Genomic DNA, 27450 nt, shown 5'->3' with positions numbered 1-27450 from the left:
AAGTTATCTTTTTTATCTGACAATGATCCATGCCTTAGGGATATTATATTTTATACATATAATAATTAAACAATTAAGTTATATATCTATCTCCGTAGATAAAAGAAAAGAACCTTGTATTAAATCTCTCTCTTTAATTTTCCGATACACGTAACATTTACATAAAAAAATGATTACTACAAAATTATTATATGCAGGACAAATATGTTGACGTTATGATGAGTGTAAAATGGTGAATTAAAAACTATTATTTTACATGTTTTCAAATATTGCTAAGCATAACTGTACTCATGTCTTTTTCCGATTAAAAAAACACTTTTATATTTAACATCGTATTGTACTTAATATATTATTGTCTGGCACTTGCTAATGAGCTGGCCGTTTTCCTCTCTTTCAAGGTTGCCACACGAATTATGTTTTAACTTGTCTTCTTGGCTGCGTCTAAACATCCTGTATTTTACGTCTGGCATAATAAATTTGTTTGAAAGGTCGAACTATTTTTGCAAGCATGTACATGTAGAAGGTAGGTGATAAAATCAGTATATAACAGACTTTTAGAAAACGGCTAAAATTTAATATTTATACAGGGTTATTCAAGCTATTCGACACGGAGTATTGAAGATAAATGGTTCGATTTTTAGAAATTTTGAGTGATGAGATAATATGCCTTGGTCAATTTAACAAAAATTAAACAATGTAGAATAAAATATTGAACGGTAACAAGAAGGTATACGTTTCAAACATATTTTAATGATTGCAGATTTAGAACTAGATAGATAAACGTATAATTATGTGACGAAAATTAGCTAAATGAAATCAGGTGCTCAAAATGCTTCCCTTCTTAATCAATAAAATTATTCTCTTTTTAAAAGATCTTTTCACGTTAAGAGGGATGTGTGTAGTTACTTTCTTTACTGCCATTACTCGCTGACAAGTATTTTGCACACCTCAGAAGATGTTTACGCAATGCTTTTTCTTTAATGAGCTTTTCTGTGACTGAAAATCCCGTTGAAACGTGATGTTATATATCTCCCGCTTCCCGGATATTCAAAAATATCATTATTTTGTTGCCTCTTTAGTTTTTGGTTGTCGTTGTACTGGTTGTCTCAGTGTAAAATTCTTCTCCATTGCATTCTATTGTGCGCTGCTTCCTCCCACTGATTCTGCATGTTTATCCCTTTTAAGTTTTCATGGAAAATATCCTTATATCTTTTGAGTTACCCACCTGGTTTCCTTTTACAAAAAAAAAGAAGGGTAAAGAAGAGATTTTGGTAGGCGATTTCCTTGCATCCTGCATACGTTGCACCGTGTAGTTATGCTACGAAAACAACCCACAATCCTTTCTCTTCTGTTGTCCTGTAAACACTTTCTTTAACATATCCTCATAAATAGTCCAGACTAGATAAATCAAAGGCATTTTAGCATTCTATTTATTAGTGAGCGCACACTTCTTTCTTCTTTCTCCCACTATTAGAATCATATCAATTAATTCACTGTGCTGTAGAATACATTTTTATTCTCGGCAAATTTCTTTAATTTTTTTTTGTTTTAATTGAGAGAAAATGAGGTGTTAAAGTAGAACTAATTTTAACGCTAAGTATGTTGAAGTAAGGTCAGGCATATCATAGTTACCTAGATTTTAATTTTAAGTCTCATAAATATCACTGCGAAAAAACACGCAAAAAAGTAGAAGCACGAAATTCCTAATAAGGAAGCTGACCAATAGCAAATAGGGAGCCAAACTTATCGTGGTCGGGACCTCTGCTCAAGCTCTATGTTTCTCAACTGCTGAATATGCCTGCCCAGTGTGGTGTAGATCTACCCATGCAAAAAAGGTGAACACTAGCCTGAATCAAAGTGCAAAATAGTGACAGGTTGTATGAAACCAACCCCCTTAGAAAACCTTTACAAGGCTGCAGGTTTTACAAGCCCCTATTTACGCAGAAAAACTCATGAACATACTGAGAAGCTAAAACAAACCGTTGTTGTTCGCCACTCAATTTTTGGCCCATAGTGCGGTCTAAGTAGACTTAATCTAGACGCCGCGCCGTTTCCTCAGCCACCCCTTGGATGAACCTCCTTCCCACTACCCACTTAGAGAGGACCCACCAAATGGTGTGTCTAGAGACTGGAAAACCTGGAGAATGCTCAACCGTATCAGAACTGGGGTGACTCCAGAAAAATCCAATCTGATCAAATGGGATTTGCTGGACAGAAATGACGACAAATGCGACTGCGGCGCCTTTCAGGACATGGAACATCTTCTTTAATGTCCTGTCTGCCCCCACAGATGTACCCTTGACGACCTATGGCTGGCTAAATGGGAAGCATTGGATGTAGCCCATTGTACTGGGCTAACAAATTATAATCCGGATACGAAAAAGAAGAAAGAAAGAAGACACTAAATCACAAATTAAAAAATTTTTGGAAAATCTTTGTTTAAGGGGTAGGCAATCTTAATAGTATTTTGAAGAGACTTGAATGTCCCGGAATAATATACAGGGTCTTCTATTTAGAATAAAATAGTAACTTGTTTTTAAATGTGCTCAATGTTCAATAATCTTATTTAATTTGATCTAAAGTACAATGGTTATTTTAACTACATATTAGGCTATATCGGGTAAATTCCAATTTAGGTAGGTATTTTGAATTTTAAGTTTGTTCTTCATTTTGAGAAAATGTTAAAAAACCTTACATTTCAGTCAGATGCTCCTCTATTAAAACTCACCTTTATCTTCCTTCTAGAATCCAAAAGTCTATTACAAAAAATAAAACTTTGATGTGTAACTTTTTTAAGAACACTCTATAGAACTCGATATATTTTAAAAAAATGGTCTAAATAAATGTCGTGCATATGCTCACAAAATTTCATTTCAATGCAAATTGTCGTTATCCTTGGAGCCTCCACGTTGTATGAGAGGCGCCACCCTGTACAATCACGTTGCGCCAGCCATGGATTCAGACGCCATTGCTCCGTACAACCTTCCTACGAAAAACAGTGACCCCTTTTTGTTAGTTCCAGACGGGAAAATGCCGTTCGAATGGGAGCCATTTGACACGATCCGAAGAGATAAAGGAAAAATCGGCGGCAGAGCCGAAATCAATTTTGAAAATCGGGTATCAAACGTGTTACGACAGTCGGACAAAACGCTCGCATAAGTGTAGTTTACTTAATGGCAAGGGTATTTTATGGAGGAACAAAATAGATATTGATGATTAGTTATTTATTTTATGACATTTTTTGCCTGTTCGAGTTCAGTGAAATAGTATGTTTAAAGAAAGGTTACTCTGTAAAGAAAATACATCCGCTTGGGATTCCAGAATACACGGTTGTATTTTTTAGAGACCCTAACTAATTAATGATTTTTTTATTTGGTTTTACACCAGGACCCTCTAAAAGACAATAGCTGTTCTCTTAAGGCTGCTGTACGTTATTTTTTTATTTCAAACTGCCCAATATAAAGTTTTTAAGCAAACCACTAAGCATTAACTAAGAACGAGAACATACTGTATTTACATATAAAAAACAAAAGATGTTATCGTGGGGACTATAATAAAAAAAAGAATGAAATTATTGGGCAAACCTACAATAAGATTAGCCATGATACATGGTCGTATTTTAGCCATGTATCATGGCTAATCTTACTGTAGGTTTGCTCAATAATTTCATTCTTCTTTTTTACATATAAATACAGAAATATAATATACAGAAGTATAATATAAATGTGTGACCGACATACATGCTGTTGCATAAGAAAGACTCTCCGACATATAGCAATTATATAGTATATTATTATATTATTATATTATATATTATAGCGCTTATGTCGCATGCAATTAAAATAATTCTCCTCCATATCATAAACTATATCTTAAAGCGTTTTTTCCCCACAGATCCCTGACAAACAAACAGGGTTTATGCCAGGAAAAGGTACAGGGGAACAAATCTTAAATGTAAGTGAAATAATCGAAAACTCATATGAATTTAATGTTAAAACTTATGCTTCCACGAATACAGTAGGGCTTTCGATTGTGTAAAGTGGCGGAAGCTGTTGTTTGTGCTGGAAAGCATGGGAGTACCAAAATATATTATTCTTCTAATTAAAAACCTTCATAAAGGCAGCTCTGGGAAACTATAAGTCAACGACGCTCTGAGTATTTTAATCCGAGATTTGATGTTAGACAAAGTTGCATCTATCACTCTTTCACATATATGGAGGGTATATAATGGGAAGAGTATCACAGGGCTGGCGAGACGGTCGCGGTCTAACGATAGGTGGAAAAAATATCACAAACCTATATATGCCAAGAACACCTTAATTCTTGCCTGTTCGGAGGAAGAACCGGTGCAAATAATGAGAAGACTGAGTAAGATTTCTGCAGAATGGCCTTATGTTGAACAAATGAAAGCGCAAACTATGATAATAGACCGAAGAATATCAGCGAGATTGATGGTTTTGAAGTGGTCGAAAAATTCTATACCACAGATTTCTCATGACAAACAAGGGTGGCTATAACGGAGAAATCAAAGGCAGCCTAAAGTCGTAACTCAACAATAAAAGTGAATCGAATATGGAATGACTCTGCAGTCCCAGAGCAACAAATTAAAATTATTAAACACATTCTATCTCTATTTAGGCATCTGAGACTTGGAGCCTGAAAACTGCGAACTGAAGAAATATAGATGATAGTAATGTTCTAACTAGAGATGGGCAAAGAATCGCAAACTGCGATTCAATAGTAGCGATTTTAAAATCACAATCGCAACCTGCGATTGGCTCTCATAGGAAACTGCGATTGCGACTATTTGCGAGTTTCCATTTAGGCAACCAGTATACCTATAGTGACTTTGTTGCGATTTGCGATTTTGCTGCGATTTGCTATTTTGCCGCGATTTGCGATTTTGCTGCAATTGTGATTTTGTAAACTGGGACTGTGATTTCGATCTGCGAGTTTGAATTTTTAGGAGTTGCGATTTGCGATATTGTTGCGAATGTAATTTTGTGATCTATTGAAGCATTTTATAATAAACTGCGATTGAATTTTCTCTGATATTTTTTATTTATAGAGAAGTTATTATATTTTTTCTAGGGCCACGATCATAATATACCGGGTGTTGCACAAGAGTGGTTCGCCCTTATAACTTTTTATTTTTTTTCTGATAAAAAACGACATTTGGTATGTTAGTATATGACATAAATTAAAATTGATTGACCCATTCAATTGTTTTTGGCCACTTCCTGTTCCGGTGTCACACACCGGAAATGAATATAACTTTTATTTCTTAATGGCACCCTCTGTATTTTTTTTTACTTCATTCGATAGAAAATATCACACTGAATAGAATGGCATATCATATGGCAACTTTTGACAATTTTTCTTACAAAGCCGTATTTTAAATTACAGTCTAGAATGTCACGGCTACGTTAAAAACACTAATTTTTAATCAAGATGCCTTGGAAAAATAGATATCTCTTTGTTTACTATTTTGCGTGTTTTGTCCTGGCCCGTTAAAAGATACCTAAATCGTATTTTTATTAATATCTCAATTTTTTCAAACGGAACAAGGGTGGCTCATTGGCATATTTAGAAAAAAAAATTTTTACAAATAGTTTGGTACCACGCACTTGGTATTTTAAGTCAAATTGTCGTTATGAACCGCATGTTACAATTTTCAATTAAACCATATGTGGAAAAAATCAAAACTTGATATATGATATGTCACTCTATTCAGAGTGTCTTTTTCTATCGACTAAAGTAATAAAAATACCTCGAAAATACCGAGGGTCTCATTTAAAAATCAAAAGTTATGTTAGGATAGGTTAGTATTAAGTTATTATTTATGGTGAAACAGGAATGAATAAAAATCAATTGAATACGTCAATCAATCCCAATTTATGTCATATACCAACGTACCAAATCTGTTTTTAACTGAAAAAAAAAATAAAAAAGTTATAGGGTAAGCCATCTTACAAAAATAATTCTTTTAGATTTTTTAAGAAATGGATAAAGAATTAGATAATTTAGAACCGTAGAAAGAGTAGGTATGTGTGTAGTTTCAGATGTTTAAAAAAATTTGAAACTAAACAACTGATTATTATTAACTCGAACTGTTACGCTGGAGATACATACACAGACAATATACCTAGTACAATATTTAAATATTAAAATCGCAATCGCAGGTTACAGTCCTTGCGATTTAAAAATCGCAATCGCAGTTTCAATTGCGAATTGGAGAATCGCAGTTTTGTTGATCTCTAATTCTAACATACCAAATATCGTTTTTTTATCTGCAGAAATAAAAAAGTTAAGAGCTGAGCGACTATTAAAAAACACTCGGTACAAAACTATACATAATATCCAGTTTTAATGGAAAATGGAAATATAGACTTTGAAGAATGTAACAAAAGGAACTGAGTTTTGATTGCTTTGGTTTCAAACTTTTTTTCGCCATTTCCTGTTTAAAACAAATAATACATTATATTTACAAAAGCTTTAAATATAGTTTTACGTTAGGTTGCAAGCTCTTTGCCTGACTTACGTTATTACACAATTCTGAATTGTGGCAGAAACGATCTTCCGTGTCGTGTATTGAGAACTAAAATGGAAATAAAACTTACTCACTCCACACCTTTGAAAGCAAAAGGTTCAGTGAAAGGTAATCAGTACAGAACGAATTTGAATGATATTTTCAAATGGGTGCGTTACACGTGAACTGCACTCGAGGTAGTAACTGCGTTCTAGAATTTCAGTAGTAATACCACAAGAGGTTAAATTAACTCCGGAAAATATAGATGTGCGTCCTTATGTTAGATATGAAATGATGTTAGCAGGTTTAGAACCAGGAATATAAATATTGTCGGGATTATTATTATTTATTTAGCGTAGGGCTTTTGTACACATTATTTTCACAGCTGTAAATATGAGATGTAAAACAAAAATTGTAAAGGTCAAATACAAAGCATAAAAAAAGAAAATTTTAAAAAATTGTACAAAACAAACTTGTCACAAACAAACATCTAGACTATTAATGTATTCAATTGCATTTGGTCTTGCCTGCAGGAAATCTCCAAACTCTCCTTCATATGCCGTAAAACAAATTCTTCTCTAATGTGTCGAACAGTTTGTCGCAGGGCTCCACAATTACATACCGGGGTGGGGGCCTTTTGTAATTTATAGAGAGTATCAATGCGTCTGCCATGTTCGGTTCTTAGCCTGTTTAAAGTTATCTATATCTTGCGAGGCTGCTCATTTGAAATCTTAACTTTGTGGTGGTGCGTTTTCCATTTATTCATTCATCCATGCATCTTGTAGGTTGAGCTCAGGGTTGCCAACCGTACGGTAATTTCGGTTAATGTACGATATACGATCCAAACTTATTACCGTACGAAAAATTACGGTATTTACATAAATAGTACGGTAAACGTACGATATTTTGAACGGCCAAAGCCACGATTTTGTTTTAATTTGTGGTCAGCAGTACTTATTTATAGTCATTATTAGTGATAATATATCTCTAATAAAGTAAATGTAATTAATTTTACTATAAGCTATCTATGAATGAGAAGCAGTACTACATGTAGCTGGTAACTGTATTTCGTAAGTACAGTGTGTAAGTTGTGGTATATATGTTAATTTGCAGTTCACCGAAAAATTTATTTTCCATTTTTTTTTAATTTCCATAACCCAACTTTATAAGAATAAGAAATTAGATTATTTATTACACCAGCCCAGCCCCTGGTACTTCATATCAAGATGTAGATGGTCACGGGTCGTCAGATGCCGATGACGACATTAGTTTCGATGATTAAATGTAATTTTTTTATAATAAATTTTTCTATTAATATACAGGGTGGATTTTAAATAAGTGCAAATATTTTAGGGCTTGTATATTTCGACCTCAATTTTTTCAAGCCAAAAGTTTTTAAATTTTTAGTTAATCAAATATCTTGGTAATATAGCACGATAGGTTATAAACTAAACCCTTGATTAAACCAGGATTATACTTACAAGGAAAAAAACAGATCAGAAATTACAAAAAAAAACAGAAAAGATTCGGTCCAGTCAAAAGCAAAAAAATCTATTTTTTATAATTTTAAAAGTTAAATAAAAACTGGTTTATTCTGGACTTACTTGTAAAACGGTAGAGGGAGAGAGACGTAAGGCTTATTTCTGACTCACCCTGTATAATGGGGGAACATGTTTATATTACCCCAATATACGTTACCAGATGTTTATGCATGTTTATTTATTAATTATTATTAATTTATAAACACTTTTGTTAAAAATGTACGGTAAAAAGAAGCCATGTACGGTAATTTCAGATACGCGGTACGGTAAATCAATATTGAAAAGTTGGCAACCCTCGTTGAGCTTTACATTTTTGTCAGTATTGCCAAGTGTATTTGACGGGCGTAGTAGTTTTCTTGAGCGGAGTATATTGATATTTAAATCTGATATATCAGAATGTACTGGTCGTTCACGGTTAAGCGTTATTTTATTTATACTCTATGCAAGGTCTGTTTTCTCTTCAACTTAGGTATATAAAAGAAACAGTATGTGGGCGTAGTTCGTGTAGAGTTAAGGTACATTCAGGCTGAGAGCGTCGCGTCGCGTTTGCGTCGCGTTCGCCCCATCGAACTCGAACCCCGACGTTCAGCGGACGCTAGCGCAACGCCTGAACGGCTGTCTGCCTGAACGGTCTAATTTAAGTTAAGTGAATTGATTCCATTTCGACACGCGGACGCGACGCAAACGCGACGCGACGCTCCACGCTCTCAGCCTGAATGTACATTTAAAGTTCGTATAGGTCCCTGAGACGATTCGCATAGTGATATTCAGTTGGTCATCCACTCTGTTGACATGGGCACTAATCGGGGTGCAGTGCTAGCTCGTATCCACGTGGTGCGCTCTGGGTAATTCTAAATGAACTAGCAAAAGCTGGCAGCCAGATAGTGGTAAGATCTCCCGGCTAAATACACATTGTTTATTTATCGCCAGGATAAACCACTACTTGTACCTAATGTTTACCTGTAACAAAAAAAAACTTTTAGCTGAAAATTGTTTTGAAAAAGAACAGAATATACCTCGAATCTTTACTATATAAAATGTCAAGTTTATTTTTTACCACACATACTGAATTCATTTACTATGAACTCTATTAACCACTATGAACTATGTATCCACATCATTGATTTTTTAGTTTTCATATTTCGAAGTATAGCGCGATAAACTAAATTATGTAACGTAGTTGCTATATGATTATCTCTCGTTGCAGCAGCTGACAACACAGCCACGATCAAGGGAAAGGAGTAAAGTGGTCCGTTATTTCAATTTTCTTTGACATTGAATTCATTTTAATGAAAAAAATGATCGAGATATTTTTTCACATTTGCAGAAATATCACGTTTACTGAAAGTAAATTAATTGTTTCCGAGTTCCATTGCTATTAATATTTGTACCTACTATGTTTTAATAAATATTTATAACAGTGGATGCCAACTATAAGGATATTTTTATTTTAGTTTTTTTTTTTCTAGCGTCATTTCTCATGTCTCATTCTCTATCATAGATCTTTATTATTTCATAAAATCTAAGTGGCTGTGACAGACATATCACAGCCACTTAGATCACACTTCAATATAGATGTCAAATTAGCTCAACTTTAAAAACTTGTTATCATTTTGTGTCTAAAATGTGTCAGTGTTTAAAACAAAACAAAATCAGAAATTTGCCGAAAATGGAAACTCCTACATCAGAGAGAAATGATATGATTCTATTTGTAGATGACTATATACAGTAGGCATTCACCAATTAATAGAATACTTAAATGCTCCATATAGCATGGCCTTTTTTTACAGAGATGTTAAAGACAATGTTTACAAAACTCAACCAACTATTGTCGACAACATGAGAGAAATGATTGTGGCTGCTTTTTGAAGTAGAACTCTACATATGCCTTTTAACATGAAAAAGTTTTTTGATCATTTTATGCAGTGAACAAGAAAGGAAACCTTTTTGTGCATTTGATTTCGTCTAGCTAGCTTTTGTCACATACGTTTATATGCAGTTTTAATTCTGTAATAATTAAAATATGTTTTAAACATGTATTTTTTTAAAAAAAAATAAAATAAAATAAAAAAAATAATATAGTAATTATCTTCTAACTTTTGTTAAATTAACAAGGTATATCACAGCCGCCTAGATTTTATCAAATAATAATTTTCTATTGCCACAAAATCATAAAAATGAAAATTTCTAGGAAAATTCTTGTCTGAAGGGTAGGCAACCGTATTAGTAATCTAAAGATATATGAATTCTCCATTGAACACCGGCATAATATACTTGGATGTTCTATTTGCAATAAAGAAGTAACTTGCCTTTAAAAGTGACCAATGTTCAATATTAACTTTGTCTCGCCCTGTATAAATTTTTGGGTCAATTTTTAATTTGGTTTAATGGTAAGTGTGGTAATATCACTAGATATCAGACTATACAGGGTAAATTACAAATTAGGTAGCTGTTATGGAAATTTAAAATTTATTCTTCATTTTCACACAATGTGAAATATGTCAAAATCCTTACATTTTAGGCATATGCTTCTTTAATGAAACTCACCTTTATTTTCTTCATAGAATTCATATCAATTTTCAATTTCATTTCATAGAAAGAAAAATCAATTAATATTATAGAGTCTTCCATTACAAAAAAAACAACTTTGATGCATAACTTTTTTGGGGACACCCCTCGGGACACTCTGTAGAACTATATATTTTTATAAAATGCTTTCAATCAACCTACATATGCTCCCAAATTTTCATTTCGATATAAACTACCGTTCTGCTTGAAGCCTCCGCGTCGTATGAGAGGCGCCACCCTGTATATGGTTAAACAAGAAAGTATAAACTTTTTTTAACTTATATTTCACATCTATCTCAGTCTACAAACTCGTCAGAAAACTGCTGGAAAGTAAGTAGTGACACGTTCACCGACTTTCGAAGGACAAAAAAGAAGTAATTTCCCACCGTCGTCATAGAGGGGGATAAGCCGACTTTTCAACTCGGATAATTCCGGCCGTAAAACCGAGGATACAGAAATTAGAGCGGCTTAGGGAGGCTCGTAAACGCCGTCTCTATAATTAAAAAAAAGAAACTCAAAACGACTCGTCTCCCTCCCCTTCCTCCCTCGGTCCTCGACGATCCTCCTTCCCCTAGCGAAACTTTATAAGCATCCCCCACCATCTTTTAGATCGCACCCTGGCACTAAAGAGACACGCCAAAGTTTAATTCCTCCCCAAGTTTATCGTCCTAAGCCTAAGAGAGATATATCGCGCGGAACGTCTTCGGTCGGCTCAACCACCCGATATGGAGATCATGGTATAAATAAATTATTATAGTGCCACTTCCCTAAAGATTTTTTGAATGCCTGCAAAACTCACCAGATCGTTGGCAGCATGCAAAAACCTTTAATTAAGATCTCTAATTTGGCCTGTGAGGTTCCAGTCGCGTCTCGTGTTTTAGGCGTCTATATATCAATATTTCTTAAACGTGGTGTTTACAAACGACGTTCTGCTATTGGAAATCATCGATGTATCGACATTTATCTAATGGGGTTTTATAAGAAGATACAGAGCACGCACTTATATTCTCAGTCAACTTCGAAGAAATTTCCAATCGATATTTATGAATGACCACCAGATGACATTATTAATGTCATCTGTAAAATACACTCGCCGAGCCGGCACAAAAAACGGGCACCTTAAAATTTTCATGTATTTTAAAGTTTAATAATATTTTGTTCTAGTGGGATGATTTTTTAAGCAATTTATAACTAAATTGACTTTTTAGTACTTCTTTATAAATTAGAATTCAATGTTTCCATAAGTTAATTATACGAGGGTAAACAAAAAGTTGATATTTTGGTGACAGTTTGAAACACCTTGTGGAACATGTTAACAAAGCAGGGTATTTAAAAGTAATTTTATCATATAGGTACGTCTTTTCTCGATAGTTTGTTTTTTGATTCATCTCAATAGCTTTATTTTTAATGGAGATATTCGCTTTTAAATAAGACAGTAACTATTTACAGCAATTTTAGCATTGTTTTCTCATCAACACACTTACAAAAGAGTGTTTATTCTTTGTGTAATGTCACTGTCATTGAAAAGTCATATTATTATTTTTTAGTGACGTTTACTCTAGTAGAAATGGTTTTAAGTTCTGATGTATAGGCTATTGTAGCTCTAATTATTGATCATGGTAGAGAATAACTCCCCAACAGACAATAATAATATAATTTTTCAGTCAGTAACATTACATAAATCATAAGCACTATTTTATAGGTCTGTTGACTAGGATCAAAAGCAAAGGCATGGTTTTGATGTAACATATACGAAAAAATGTTAGTGTCTTCTTCAAAAGTGAATATCTCCAAAATAAATAAAGCTATTGAGATGAATCAAAAAACAAACTATCGAGAGAAAATACTCCTAAATTTTAAAGTGATGAATTCTTTGCATTGTTAACGTACTCCACAGGGTGGTTCAAATTTTCACCAAAATATAAATATTTTGTTTTCCTTCTTATAATTGACAGATGGCAACTTTCATTTTTAACTTAGAAGGAGATACCAAAAAGTCAAATAGTTTAGCTTCAAATTGCTTAAAAAATGATAAAAATCGGTCCACGAGAACACAATATATAAAACTTTAAAACGCATGAAAATTTTAAGGTGCCCGTTTTTCGTGCCTGTAGTATTACCATACATAACTATTCCAATGCTGTTCTATCAAATATTACCGATACGATACAAAATAAATTACTCTGTTTTTTTTCAAATAGTTAATAACTTTACTCCCCCGAATGTATCTCCACCTTGACGAAGGCACAAATGCCGGGTGGGGGAGCTTGCGTGCTCTAATGAACCTGAGAGCTAGCCGGCGGTAGCAGAGAGACCAATGTCGCTTTCATAAATTTGGAGAAAGCTTACGATAGTATACCTATCTCAAGGTTGTGGAAGGAGATGGAAAACTTAGAGATCAATCCCGTGTTGATTCGGGCTACACAGACCTATTATAAAAATAACTCTGCAAGAATTAAGATAGGAAATGAGGTTACCAACTCTTTTAATACAACAAAAGGATTAAGACAAGGATGCTGCTTATCTCCTACACTGTTCAAAATCTACTTGCACAGAGCTCTGGTGAATTGGGTGAGAAAATGCAAAAATATGGGGCTAAGAGTGGGGGATGACACATTATTTACATAGTTCTTCGCAGATGATCAGATAGTTATTTCTGAAGACGAAGAATATCTCAGTTATATGATCAGAAAATTACAAGAAGAATACGAAGCCGCAGGTCTTCAGATGAATCTCTCGAAATGTGAATACCTTATAGTAGGCAATGAAGAGATAAATGACCTAATCTTAGACACTGGCACGATAAAAGGAGTTAAATCGAGTAAATACCTTGGAATAATATTTAATAAAAAAGGAAACAGCGAAAATGAATTACAAGAAAGAGTAAATAAGGGTAGAACAGTAACCAGAACATTGAACTCCCTTCTCTGGAATAAAAAAATTAAAAGATCCACAAAAAAGCGCATTTATAGTAGCCTAGTCCAAAGTGTAACCCTCTACGGTTCGGAAATATGGGATGTTACAAAAACCAATAAAAATAAACTTATGGCAACTGAAATGGATTTTTTAAGAAGAAGCTGCGGACGATCAAAACTAAAAAGAATAAGGAACGACGACATCCCAATGCAGATGCAAATGGATAGACACATACACGAAGACATAGAAAAGAGACAACTAACATGGTTTGGACATGTGAAGAGAATGAACGTTGACAGATGGCCCAGAAAGATATTAGAATGGACGCCTTTAGAAAGAAGAAAGAGAGGACGGCCCAGAAGGAGTTGGCGGGATGACATCAATCAGGCGATGACCGCGAGAAACTTAGATGAAGACGAGGTTTTTGATAGGAAAGGATGGAAATTGGGGACGGAGAGACGGCAATAGCTGTAGAAATCCGTTATATATATATATATATATATATATATATATATATATATATATATATATATATATATATATATATATATATATATATATATATATATATATATATATATATATATATATATATATATATATATATATATATATATATATATAGTATATATATATATTAGTATATATACATGACTAAAACATGACTACCCGTAGACACTCAGTGTTTCTGCTCTTCCGAGGTCAGTAGCGATACATAGACTAAAAGCATGACTACCATGGGCACTGGGTGTTTCTGCCTTCCGGCTTCATCCAATGCAAGGAGGAATCGAAGCCAACTGATGAACTAGCGATCCCTGAAAGAGAGAAAGAGAAGCAAACGAGGCACAAAGGCGCGCCATTCGCAGCTGGTCCAGCGGTAGCTTGGCAATTTGAAGCGTTACTGCCGAAAACCGCCGCGGAGGCGTTCCAACACACCTCGCCGCTATCACCCTGGCCCAGAAAACAATAAACAAAGAGGAGAGTTATCATGGAAACTATAAAAAAACGAAGAAAGAAATTTATTGGGCAAGTCCACGAAGATTAGTCACTGATACATGACTTCTAAAATGACTACCAATAGACACTCAGTGTTTCTGCCTTCCGGTTTCATCAATACAGGGGAGGAATCAGCAGCGATGAACTAGCGATCCTGAAAAAGAGAAAGAAAGGAGAAGCAAACGAGGCACAAAGGCGCCATTTTGCAGCTGGTCAGCGGCAGTAATACAATTTGAAGCGTTACTACCAGAAACCGCGCGCGGAGGCGTTCCAACACACCTCGCCGCTATCACCCCACTGTGTCTACGGGTAGTCATGTTTTAGTCATGTCGCATTTCTGTGACAATCTGCCCAATAAGTATTCTTTCTGATCGTTCTAACTATATTTCACAATAACTGCCTTTCAAAGTCCTTATGCTTTCTGGTCAGGGTGATATGGCGTCATGTGTTCAATCCTGCTCGGCGGTTTAATAACATATACCAAATTATATTACTGCAGACCAGCTACAAATAACTTCTTTGTCGTCATTTCTTTTTGCACTCTGTTTCAGGTATCGCAGTTCATTCCCTGCATGATGAACCGGAAGGCAGAAACTGACAATTTAGAAATGTATTCATGACTAATTTTCAATCATGCATCGACTGCTATATATATACTTCCCATATATATATATATATATATATATATATATATATATATATATATATATATATATATATATATATATATATATATATATATAATAACTTTACTCTGTTTACTGTTTTTTTGCAGTAGATTGTCCCCTAGTTTCAGGACAGAATCGGATTAAAAAAAATGAGAGCGTTAATGTGTGGTGATTGGGTATCACGTCGAAAACATCGTTGTTTTTTTAACGTCCCTCGATTAGGTGTTTAAAATCGAATATAGATATCAAACTCTTTTAATCGATATAGATAAACACACATTAAATGTGCGTTAAAACTAAAATTCATACTATATGTAATGGAAATTATCTGCATAAATACCGTATGATCGAAATAAAACGGCGCCCAGTTGGCTTGGAAATGACGATCGATGACATTTGTCATATAATTTTACATATATAAAATGGCAGCGATCTTCATTTCATAGCCACCGCTAAAGCCGTTATTCGATAGTGTCCGATCGAATAAAAACTTTAATAGTTATATTAGCATAAAAACCAAACCAAACCATATTGATGCTATATTTTTTGAATATTCTAAAGCTCATTCCTGCCTTTTTTAGACCCCTGCCAATTTTTGATTGAGGAGATGCTAAATAAATCAATTATATAAGATTTATTTTTTATTTACCTGAAAAACTTAAGCTTCACTTAAAAGCTCGTAATTAGCGGAATAAATTAGTGGTTTCAGTTAGCGAAGAAGCACAACCAAAATTAGTGCTAGTAATTTTCAGTTTTTATTAGTGGTAGTAAAGCTTGATTCAGAATCTCGCAATTAGTGGAATAAATTAGTGGGTTCAATTAAACTTTATATAAAGCTTCATTCAGAGCCTCGCAATTAGTGGAATGAATTAGTGGTTTCAATAATTAGCGTAGACGTTTATTCCTTTAATTTCAATGTAAGCATTCAGAACGTCAAAAATATTTTCAATTAGTAGAAAAAGTTATCTAAGTTTTAACTTTTCTACTAGTTATACTTTAATATTTAATAAAATTTGCGAGAACTGTCATTTTGGCCTTTGATTATCTTCTGTCAAGAGAAATTGTGGTTAGAAATCAAAAGTTGTTTGTTTTATAATTTATATCTCTATGGAAACAACTGACTAACGTAAGCTCTTGCTAGGATATTCTATTAATTTTAATTGCGTTTTTTAAACATTGTGAATGATCGTAAACTATTATAAAGTATAAAGTGCAATTGAAACCACTAATTTATTCCACTAATTGCGAGGTTCTGAATGAAGCTTAAGTTAACAAACTTTTCACTTTTGCCACTAATTATACTTCAAAATTTGTGCGTAATGTCATTTTAGCTATCATCCGTCAAGAAAAATCGTGGTCAGCAATGAAAAGCTAATTGTTTTGTAAGTTAATTATTATATAGCCTCTCTCTATGGATATAGTTCATTTAAATGAACGTATTGTAAGAGTCGATTCAATTTCTCATATTGAATCGACTATGATTCAATTCACTAAAAAAAATCGTAATGCCTATCCCTGATAGCGCTACAGCTACAGATACGTGCGATAGACACCGGTGCTAGCGCGATGCGAAAGAAATGTAGCAAGGATCAAAGGATTTAATGAGTGGCGTAACTAGTTACTCTTATACTATGACAAAATTGTTTATTTCGGAGTTGATTATATTTTGCGGCGATTCGGGATGATAAAGGGAGCAAACGAAGCGCGCTATAAGTTGAAGGGAAACGACAAATGTTGAAATTAAGGCGATTTTGCCTGTATTTAATCATCGCATTAAAGGCGTTGAAATCGGTGAGCAATGACGAAAGCATTATCTTTATAGAATGGAGCGAGGAAAACTGGGGGAATTGGTCTAAAGCTACTTGAAAATATACTTGGTGTATTATTTCTATAACTTATTTGATTGATGGAAACGATTGAAAATGGCAATGGTTTGGATATCAAAAAACAACATAATAAATTTAAAAACTTTTCTGTGTTTGTAGTAATATTCTAAACATTTTCATAAAAAGTACACAAATCTTGTAAATTTTTAACATTATCTGCCAATCGTTATAGATTAATCCTGTATCTTCTGGATATTCCTCTGAAATATTTGTTCTGCATTTTTTGAAACACTCCGAACTGATAGAAATTACTCAATACAATACACACACAGCACATAGTTAAAAATAAATACATTTTCTAAATTAAAAATATATTATATTATTGTTGTCAAGTATTGTTTATTGGATTTCGTGCAGTCATTAAAAATGCCAGAGCATGGGAAAATGTGTGGGATATTATAAGTTAAAAATAAGATTTTAATAATTTATAATTTGTATTTATAAGTTGTCGGCATCTTCGAATGTCATCAAGAGGACATACTATATCCGGCTGTATTGCCAATATATCTAATAATTATACCTCGTAGTTTATGAATTATCTAAGAAAGCACGGATTCAATAACTTTAGACGTCATTATTTTTGTAATAATTATAATGACTTGGTAGTTGCAAAGTATGATATTCAACTAAATAAAATACGTTATTCCTATAAGTGCACTGTTTAGATTTCTTAGTAATCGAAATGGTAGTTATTCTTTTACATACATACATACATACATACTGCCATTACTCGCTAACGAGTATTTGACACGCATCAGAAGATGGTCACGCAAGGCGTTTTCTTTATTCTTTATTCTTTATTCTCTAGTTTAGTTATTTTTTTACTAATGCCATGTCTAATTTTGATACTAAAGTTACTAGGGGAGGAAGGTGAAAATAGTACATAACATCTGCAATAAAGTATGGCAGTCTGCCGTCTCGACAATGGCCTAAAGATCCGCAACCAAACCAAACCAAAACAAAAATTTCAGAATTATCGAAAAATATCCCTAACGTCACATGCAAGCAAGATCTTACTTAAGGTAATTGACCGAAGACTTCAGAGGTACTTGACGCCTGAAATACCTCCTGAACAAGCCGGATTCGTGAAAGAAAGTGGCACAAGATATCAAATATTCAGCATACGCCAACTCATAGAGAAATCCCGAGAATTTAGCTCGCCTATGTTCTTGTGTTTTATAGACTACAAAAAGGCTTTCGATTGTGTGAGGTGGAAAAGCCTATGGAGGGTTCTGTGCGAAATGGGAGTTCCGAATCATCTAGTGGCTCTTATTAACAATTTATATGACAATAATACTGCAATTGTCAACCTAGATAACAAAACGTCGGAACCTTTCAAACCTAGAAAAGGGGTACGCCAGGGTTGTATACGTGCTTTGGAGGGCGAGGAAGGAGGAATCCTAGTCAACGGTAAAATCCTAAACAACCTCAGGTACGCGGACGATACCACCCTGATAGCGAAATGTGAAGAAGAAATGGCCCGGTTGCTGGAAAGAGTTACCATCGAAAGCAATAATCTTGGTCTAGAAATAAACACTGATAAAACCAAACTCATGCTGATTGATAGAAGTGATGAAGTTCGATAACACAACCTCCTCCCTAATATAGAAAGAGTATATTAATTTATATACTTAGGGTCTTTAATAACAAATAATGGGGGCTGTGAAGCAGAGATAAGAAGGCAATGGCACGGACGGCTATGATGAGCCTAAGAATAATATGGGCAGATAGGAACATAACTAAAAACACCAAAAAGGCCCTTGTTCGATCTTTCGTGTTCTCCATATTTCTACACGGGTCTGAGTCATGGACCGTCAAGAGCGCTGATTTGGGATGTGGTTCTGGAGGAGAATGCTTCGTTTCCCATGGACAGCTCGAAGAACGAATCAGTCAATTCTCAATGAACTCGGTATCACAGATCGATTATCCCCCATCTGCCGTAGACGCATCCTGCAATACTTCGGTCATATCACTCGCAGAGGTGAACACAACCTTGAAAAACTCATAGTACAAGGCAAAGTAGAAGGCCGAAGACCTAGAGGACGATCACCATCAAGATGGATTAACCAAATAGCGAATATTACAGGTCATCCGTTTCAATCAAATCTCCGAGAGGCTGAAGATCGCCAACGATGGAAGATCAAAATCACCAGCTGCACATAGCCATAATGTCACGATTCTTCAGACATGAAGAGACGACGAAGAAGAAGAAGACAGGATGACACTCTCGATATTTCGAACTGATGCGTCTAAATGGACGAAATCATCAGGATTTTTCCTATTTATGGGCCGATTGGAACCAAATTCGGCACGTGGTTAATTGTATTTTTACCCGAAGGGAGTCCATGACGGTCATTTTAATACAAATTTTGTGAAAGTGAATCAAATTATTTTTAATTTATTACTTTTTCAACATTTCAAACTACACTTTTTCAAACATTCAATTTGATAGCTGTCAGTAAGAAGTTTCACTTTAAATATGCGTACATAGTTCATACACAATTTTTTTTAGATTCTGTGTTTTTGATGGGATTTTATTTACAAACATTCTATTATTCACCAATTAGATACAATATTTTATTTTTAAAATAAAAAAATTGTAGCAAAAATTAAAAAAAAATCATTTTATATTTTAACATGCGATCCAACTTTTGTCCGTTTTGAATTTCCTGTTCGTCTTATTTTAAAAAGGTTGTATATTCTTAAAAATATAAGACAATGCAAATTAAAAAAGTTTTACTCAAAAAAATTATATGAACTGGTTTGAATTAACTGCTAAAAAAGTTTATTCTGTATAATTACCAGTCGGAAAGTTTGCTATTTCTGGCGAACTGGAATATTTTTATTGGAAAACCGGTTTGGAAAAGCTATTGTGGCCGGAATAAAACTTAAAACTGATAGCCTCTCGAGGATTATTCTCCATTTGGATGTCGCTCCAGACACGAGCGGAGCAAAAAATGCGGAGGGTCGGTGTTTGCAAGCGCAATGGACGCCGCAGAATGGAGAAACATTAAGCTTGTTTGTCTGGAAAATGGCTTCTTTTACAGGCCTATCTGCCAGAATGGTAGCTGTTTATTGTTACTTGGAAAAGCGGAGTTGAAACGTTGACGTCGACAAGAGTTTTATGGGAGGCGTTAATTTAGATTTTCATCGGCGAAATGTCTGCTCATTGGAGTAGAATATCGCGATATTACTTCAATACTAGTAAAGGGCAACAATTTTCGTTGCCAGTCAATTTGGATTGATCGAGATTTGTCGAAATTACGTCGTTTTTGTTAATTGCCATACTCGTGTTTAAAAAAATAAGATAAACTAGGTTAACGTAGAATATAAAAGCAATAATAAAATTATATCCATCATGAAATCGAAAAAATAAACATTTTCAGAATTTCCATTTACGAACTTGTTATAACTATACAGGGTTATTCAGGCTTTCGAAAAAGCTCATATTAGGTTTTTGGTTTATGCATTAACATACAGGGTGATTCAAACATATTTTCAAACCAAGGTTGTATATTTCTAAATAGAATACTATATTTATTTTTAACTCTGGATTTAGCATTAAATTTCCATTCCAAAAATATCATAATGTTTTTCATATACCTACTATACCGAATGGGATGAGATATGAGATATAACCGTTTTTAAACTAAATTTACCCCAACCTAAATTTTCCCCCAACCTAATTAAACCCCTACTAAATTTAATTTTTTATTTCTGTACCTCAGAGCCAGACTATGTTAAGTCCAAATTTACCAAATTTTAGCTAAATATATTAAGTGACTTAAAATTTTGTGCTGCATTTTATGGTATTTTTTATTTTAACCAATCTTTTAAACTAACGGAAATATTTGATTTTAAACTACGTTAAGTCCATAGGTCTGCTGGACTCAAACAATGTTAAGTCTCACTAACCTCACATTGCATCTGGATTCACGTCAGTTTGAAATGTCAGCTCCACCTGTTAACATACTTAACCTCCTACATTGTTGTTAAATCACATTTTTTAAAATAATGCCTTTTACTTCACGTGTTCCGTGGTCCTCTCGGACAAGTAAAATGGTAAAAAACTGCATAGAAAATAAAACAAATAATGTCCAATCTGTTTCCAATATTGAAATAGCAGAAGCCAGTTCTACACAAACATTAGGTAAGTACCTGCAAAATACCTGTTGTATGGTGTAGTTTTAATCTAAATTCAGTGTTCTAGTGTCCACTATTGGTGGTCCACTAATACCTAACTATAATAAATATAATAATATAAAAAGTTTATTTATTGTTTTTTTTGTTTTAGAAATTTATGAAGAGGAAAGTACATCTCCCATGAGACGTGCTATTCCGTCTTTAAGTTTTTTATGCCATCAGATGCTGCAACAGTCACGCTTTGTACCAGAAACAGCTGTTATACAAAATTTATTAGGAAATACTCCCGAAAAATCGCTAAATAATATCCCAGAAAAAGTGGTACATAGTTCTGATGAAGGGTTAAAAAATATTATGGACGATCACATACAAAATCCCAGTAAAGGCGAAGTTTTCCACATAAGTGCTGAGAATGAAGAACAATTATTACATAGAACTCCTGAGAGGGAATTTGTAGATTTTGATAGCGATGATGATATAGCAGACCCCGACTATTCCGATGACACCGAACCTGACGAGGATGAAAACCAAGAAGCAGTGAAGATGTTAAGTCGTAAAAGAAAAGCAGATCCAATGAGTTGGAAAAAGAATATTACAAAAAAGAAACGGTATTCAGGGTTAGAATACAAAACTGACAGTGGAAGTCGAGTTATGAACCCAAAGTCCCTAAAAGAACCTTGTCATGACAATTGCAAACTCTCCTGTAGAACTAGAATTTTAGAAGAACGTCGGCAAATGATACATTCTAATTTTTGGAGTCCATCAAAAACAGTAGATATGAGAAGACAATACATAGCATCTATGGTATCACAAATACCAATAAAAAGACGCAGAGAGAAGACCGGCGAAAGGAGAGGAAAAAGAATCTTTACCAATTGTTACAGTTTTGATACAGAAGGAAAAAAAGAAACAGTTTGTAAGAAGTTTTTTTTAAATACCCTTAGCATCTCACAGCAAACAGTAGATACTGCAATTAAAAAGAAAAAAGAAGGAGGTATTGTAACGCCTGATAAAAGGGGAAGACATCCATCTATTAACAAGATCCCAGAAGAAGTCCGCCAAAATGTTAGAAACCATATTTCAAAATTTCCAACATACGAATCCCATTATTCTCGGGAAAGAACCAAAAAGAAGTACCTTGGAAATCATTTGAATATAAGTAGAATGTACGGACTTTACTTAGAAGAATGTACAGAACGTGGTTTTGGACCCGAAAGTATTGCAAAAGAATGGCTATACTCGGAGATTTTCAACTATGAGTATAACTATTCATTTAAGAGCCCAGACAACGATACCTGTGACTTATGTGATCAACTTCAGCTTCAAATTCGCGAGGCGGAATCACTTGATATAAGAAAGAAGCTACAAACTGAATACGATCAACATCTGGCAGATACGACTAACAGATACAAAATGAAATCAGAAGATAAAAAAAAGTCCAGGGACAACTTATTAGAAGCAAAAGTTATTATGATTGATCTCCAAAAATGTCTACCGACCCCGGATTTGCACAATTCACAGAGCTTTTACTCTCTAAAACTATGGACGTATAACCTAACTATCCAAGATGCAACCTGTGAAAAAAGTTTCTGCATGATGTGGGATGAAAGTGTAGCCGGTCGGGGAGGAAATGAAGTTGCATCATGTCTAATAAAATGGGTTGAACAGAACGTTTCAGAAGAAATTAAGGAAATAACAATCTGGTCGGACAACTGTCCAAGTCAAAATAGGAACATCCTAATGATAATGTGTTATTTTTTTATCCTTCGTATAAGACCAAACATCACTGCTGTTAATCACAAGTTTCTAGCAAGGGGGCATACTCACCTGGAGGCTGATGTCGTTCACTCTACGATTGAGCGTGAAAGAAAAAAACTTCCTCAATTTCAAATTGTAACCCCTTGGGATTGGCAGCAGATGGTCCGATTATGTGGAACAAAAAAACAATTTAATGTGGTCAATATGGAACAATATGATTTTAAAGAATTTAAACATCTGTTTGAGGGATCAACTGCACCATACATCAACAAGAAAAAAGATATGACGGGAAACGATTTTCTGATATCTCATGCAGTTCACTTGCAAGTTAGGAGAAACAACCCTGGAATTCTCTACTACAAAACCGATTTTAATAAAGATTTTTTGGAAGTCGACTTTCACAGAAGAAACAAATCAAATGATTACACTCCTTTGGAAATTCCACCAATTCGAGAGAGTTCTAAACCAATATCTGCAAAAAAGTATAACCACTTACAAAAACTTCTTAAATGGGTGCCAAAAAGATTTCACGACTTTTACAAGAAATTGGAATATGAACGAAGCGGAGACGACGAATAAAAATATTTGTTTATAATAAAGGAATAAACTGTTTTATATGTTTTGTAAGCATTTAAGCATTAAACTAAGTATAATGATTAATTAGGTAGTATTTTTGCCCTTTCCATTGATCTAACATCCATATTATGTCCACTGTAAATATTTTAAGTCCATACCTTTGCTCTTAATATGGTTGTTAAATCCAAAATTTTAAGTTTTTCTAGATAGAAAACTATGTTAAGTCCCTTATTTCAAAAACAAAAACGAAAGGAAAAGTTTACATTATGGCACTTATTCCTGTGACCAAACCTTATTTAATTATAAAGTAGTTACAACTTTTACTAAAAACAGAATTTAAAAATTTAAAAAAATCTGGTATGAAGTTAATTAAATCGCTATACTGAAAAACAAAGCTTTTGGACTTAACATACTCTGGCTCTGAGGTACAGATTTTATTTTTAAAGCCCCCTTTAAATTCAAAATTCGAAAAATTTAATTTTTTATAACAGGAAATACTGTATAATAGTGTCTTCTTCAAAATTCGGTCTACCATAATTTGCACTCTTGTTTGATATATACAGGGCGAGTTAAATCTAAATGTTGGATTTTCCTCCACGACGACCAAACCAAACCAAAACACGATCGAAGACTCTACTATCGAACAAGGTTTTGTTTAGTCTTTTTATTTCATTAAGCACTTCCTGTACCTAAAGTTATTTAATAAGAAAATTGTGTTTTTTGGGAATATCAGACATGATCTGATTTTCTGTGTTTTAATAAATGGCGTTTATCATTAAAACTGTCATACATATCTACAACAAAGTAAATAAACGTTGTAATTACCTTAATAATCAATTTTTAACGCGACAAATTAATATGATTTTTCATAGCAGCCGAAAATTGAAAAAAAATTATCATCAAAGATTATCCAGATCTAAGGGCACAACAAGCCACTAGTATCCGTATTCAAGAAATTAAAAAGAATGTTTGATGGTATGGACAATGTGGACTATACAAAAAATTTTGTATAAAAGAAGAGAGTAAGCTGGATTTGTTATTATTAGAAGAAGAAGATCGTAATGCTTCCTCTCCAAGCCAAAATTAGAGTATATCCCTATTAATGAACAACTGGAATATTACTTCTACTACCATAACATCGTTATCTTTTGATCATACTGTATTGTAAGTCGTATATAATATACTTCTTTTTTACTTTTTAGAAGATTTAACATTTTAATGGTGTTTTTAGAATGCAAATTTTTTGAAAGTTTCCATATCTGTACCCCAGAAGGAACCTATGTTAAGTCTAAAATGGTCATATTTCAGTCACTCCAAAAAATGTTAGTATAATTTATTTAAGAAACGATTTTACATTTCATTTATGTTCATATACCAAATATTACATATAATAAATAGTCATATATCAATTATTACAATCACAGGTTTAAAAATAACCGACTCATTAATTCGGCTATTTTTAGTAGATAACTTCAAAAAAGAACTTTAAATTAGTTTTTCTCAAAACTGTGTTTTGTGACTTCACATAGTTTGTGTAGTTTGCTTCTGGGTAGAGATATACAAAAAACTTATTCTATCTACAGGGTCCGGCAATAGTGCGTCGGGCATCTGTAGCTCCTAGTAATAAAGAAAACTTAACGGTAATTTTGTTTAAGTCCAAACCGGAAGCATGCAAAAGGATATATTTCAGGAAAATATTTTGACTTTTATTGGGTAGCTCAAAAAAGTGTAAAGTGGATCAAGATGATTTTTTTAAATGAAACACCCTGCATATTATTGCATTTTTGGCTTTCCCTTCAAATCACTTTACATAATCCTAAGATCCGAGTAAATATATTTCGATAATTTCAAAGATATTAATAAGCAAACAAAAAATATTTATTTTTCAAACCTGGCTTAAAAAAATTATTACAAATAAGGCTCCGCGCGCACTGCATCGGATCGGACCGACCAGCAAAGGAGACTGCGATCATCGTACATATAGACGGCGCCGGCGTCCACTAAAACATTTCGGCCTGTAGAGGCCAGATTCCTACCTCTACCTATCTACGATAGTCGAGTCACCGCCTTCGCCGGACTGGTACCGATTCAGTGCGCGTACACCTTAATATAAAACTGTCCTGAAATCAAAACTATATTAGATATTTAGTTTAGATGGTTTATACTTACTTTGCTATAAATATCGTAATCTTAAATCATACAGAGTGTTTAAAATTCTACGCCAAACTTTCTAATATATAAAATAGTATTTCTTTGTTTTTTTTTAATGGAACACCTTGTATATTATCTTTTTAATAGATGGAGAATTAAAAAATCAGTCTAGATTAAAACAAAAGATGGACTTGGAGAGAAGGAATAGACGGGGAGCTCAGAACAAGAGGAGTAAACGAAAACCTCTTATGAACTGATTTGTATATAGAATTAAAAAATGAACATTTTTTGTATTTAAAATATTTCAAAACTTTTAATGGTTTTAAATACGAGAGAAAAACCATTGACTGGCCTTGATATAAATTTACTGTGCAAAATCTGCGTAACCGCTAAAAAATTTAATACTCTATATACAAAAAAAGTTTATTTTTTAACTATACATCTATTGAAATATAATATACAGGGGATTCCATTAAAAAAAACGAAGAAAAATTATTTTATATTTTAGAAAGTTTGGCGTAAGATTTTGAAGATACTCTATGATTTACGATTTACCATATTTATAGCAAAGTAAGTATAAACCATCTCAAGTAAATAACTAATATAGTTTTGATTTTAGGACAGTACTTGTATTTTTAATAATTTTCTTTATACTAGGAACTACAGATGCCCGACGCACTATTGCCGGACCCTGTATAAAATCTTGATCATACGGTATTGTAAATCGACAAACATCAGATTGGTTGAAAATGTATCGAATTGATAGGGGACACGTACGCGAATAGAGCAATTTTGAACAGAAAATGTGATATCATAGCCTACTGAATATCAATTACATTTATTTACGGACCAACATCGAATATATTCGAGTTCTCTGGACGTAAAAATGAATAAAGATAGAGCGGGGTGGCGTAAATATGCTCGAAACGTCGCCGTAGCCGTCGTCCTTTCCGATCGAAAATCCGAACCCTTTTGTTGGCAATGACTTACCTGCTCCACGTGCACCGTGAGTCTTCGATTCTCGTACTGTACCATTAATATTCTTTTAACAACGCCAAGGACAAGACAGCTTAGGAAAAAAAGGACCTATAAGATTTAGATATACGGAGATCTTTATCTGCATCATTATTTTTGATAATGGAATTCAAACGTTCCCGTTTCGTGTCTAGATGTGATTTTCGGTTTAGTAATGAAAATATTTGTGGTTTTTACGACCGTTCGGAATTTACCGTGTTCTATGATAACCATTAGCTATTGGTTTTAATAGGAGTTTCGCTAACTGTTAGATATTTACCCCTGTAGCACAGCCAATATAGGTAAAATATTATAATTACATATTAGCCCAACGATGGAAATGACAATTTTTTTTAATAATATATACTTTTTATATGAATCCATTGGTGCATATTCTACATATAGATATAGAAAAATAGTATATCTTTTATATATTACCAATACTGGGTAAATCAGGGGGTAAATATTACATATAAATATAAACATTAGTTACTGCTAAATATGCTTTGCGCGTGTTGTTACAATATTGGCCCCTATACAATATTTTACCAATATAGAATCAATGTTGAGCCAATATAGTATGCTACTGGGGTAGCTTTTTAGCTTCAAACGGTCCAAATTACCGCCGGCGGTATACAGGGTGGTCCGAATTGTATTCGGAAAACTTCGGTATATTCTGCAGATAAAAATAAGTAAAAAAGTTC

The 27450-nt window shown here is 33.7% G+C and overlaps 1 protein-coding gene across 1 annotated transcript; it reads left to right on the top strand.

The window, feature by feature from the left end:
* The first annotated feature begins 21037 nt into the window (after positions 1-21037).
* On the top strand, positions 21038-24000 carry LOC115889030. The gene is made up of 2 exons (XM_030908937.1): positions 21038-21254; positions 21399-24000. The coding sequence occupies exons 1-2, from the start codon at positions 21119-21121 to the stop codon at positions 23582-23584; spliced, it is 2322 nt and encodes a 773-aa protein (XP_030764797.1). The 5' UTR covers positions 21038-21118; the 3' UTR covers positions 23585-24000.
* Positions 24001-27450: the final 3450 nt, after the last annotated feature.

Source organism: Sitophilus oryzae, unplaced genomic scaffold, assembly GCF_002938485.1.
Source record: "Sitophilus oryzae breed Bouriz unplaced genomic scaffold, Soryzae_2.0 scaffold_810_pilon_pilon, whole genome shotgun sequence".
NCBI lineage: Eukaryota > Metazoa > Arthropoda > Insecta > Coleoptera > Curculionidae > Sitophilus > Sitophilus oryzae.
The sequence above is the reverse complement of the archived record's forward strand: the minus strand, read 5'-3'. Positions and strand labels throughout refer to the sequence as shown.

Excerpts from the sequence above, each read along its gene's own strand:
- LOC115889030 (XM_030908937.1), top strand. The coding sequence starts at position 21,119 with ATGCCTTTTACTTCACGTGTTCCGTGGTCCTCTCGGACAAGTAAAATG. Across the intron at positions 21,255-21,398 it reads CAGTTCTACACAAACATTAG|AAATTTATGAAGAGGAAAGT; the intron begins GTAAGTACCTGC and ends TTTTTGTTTTAG.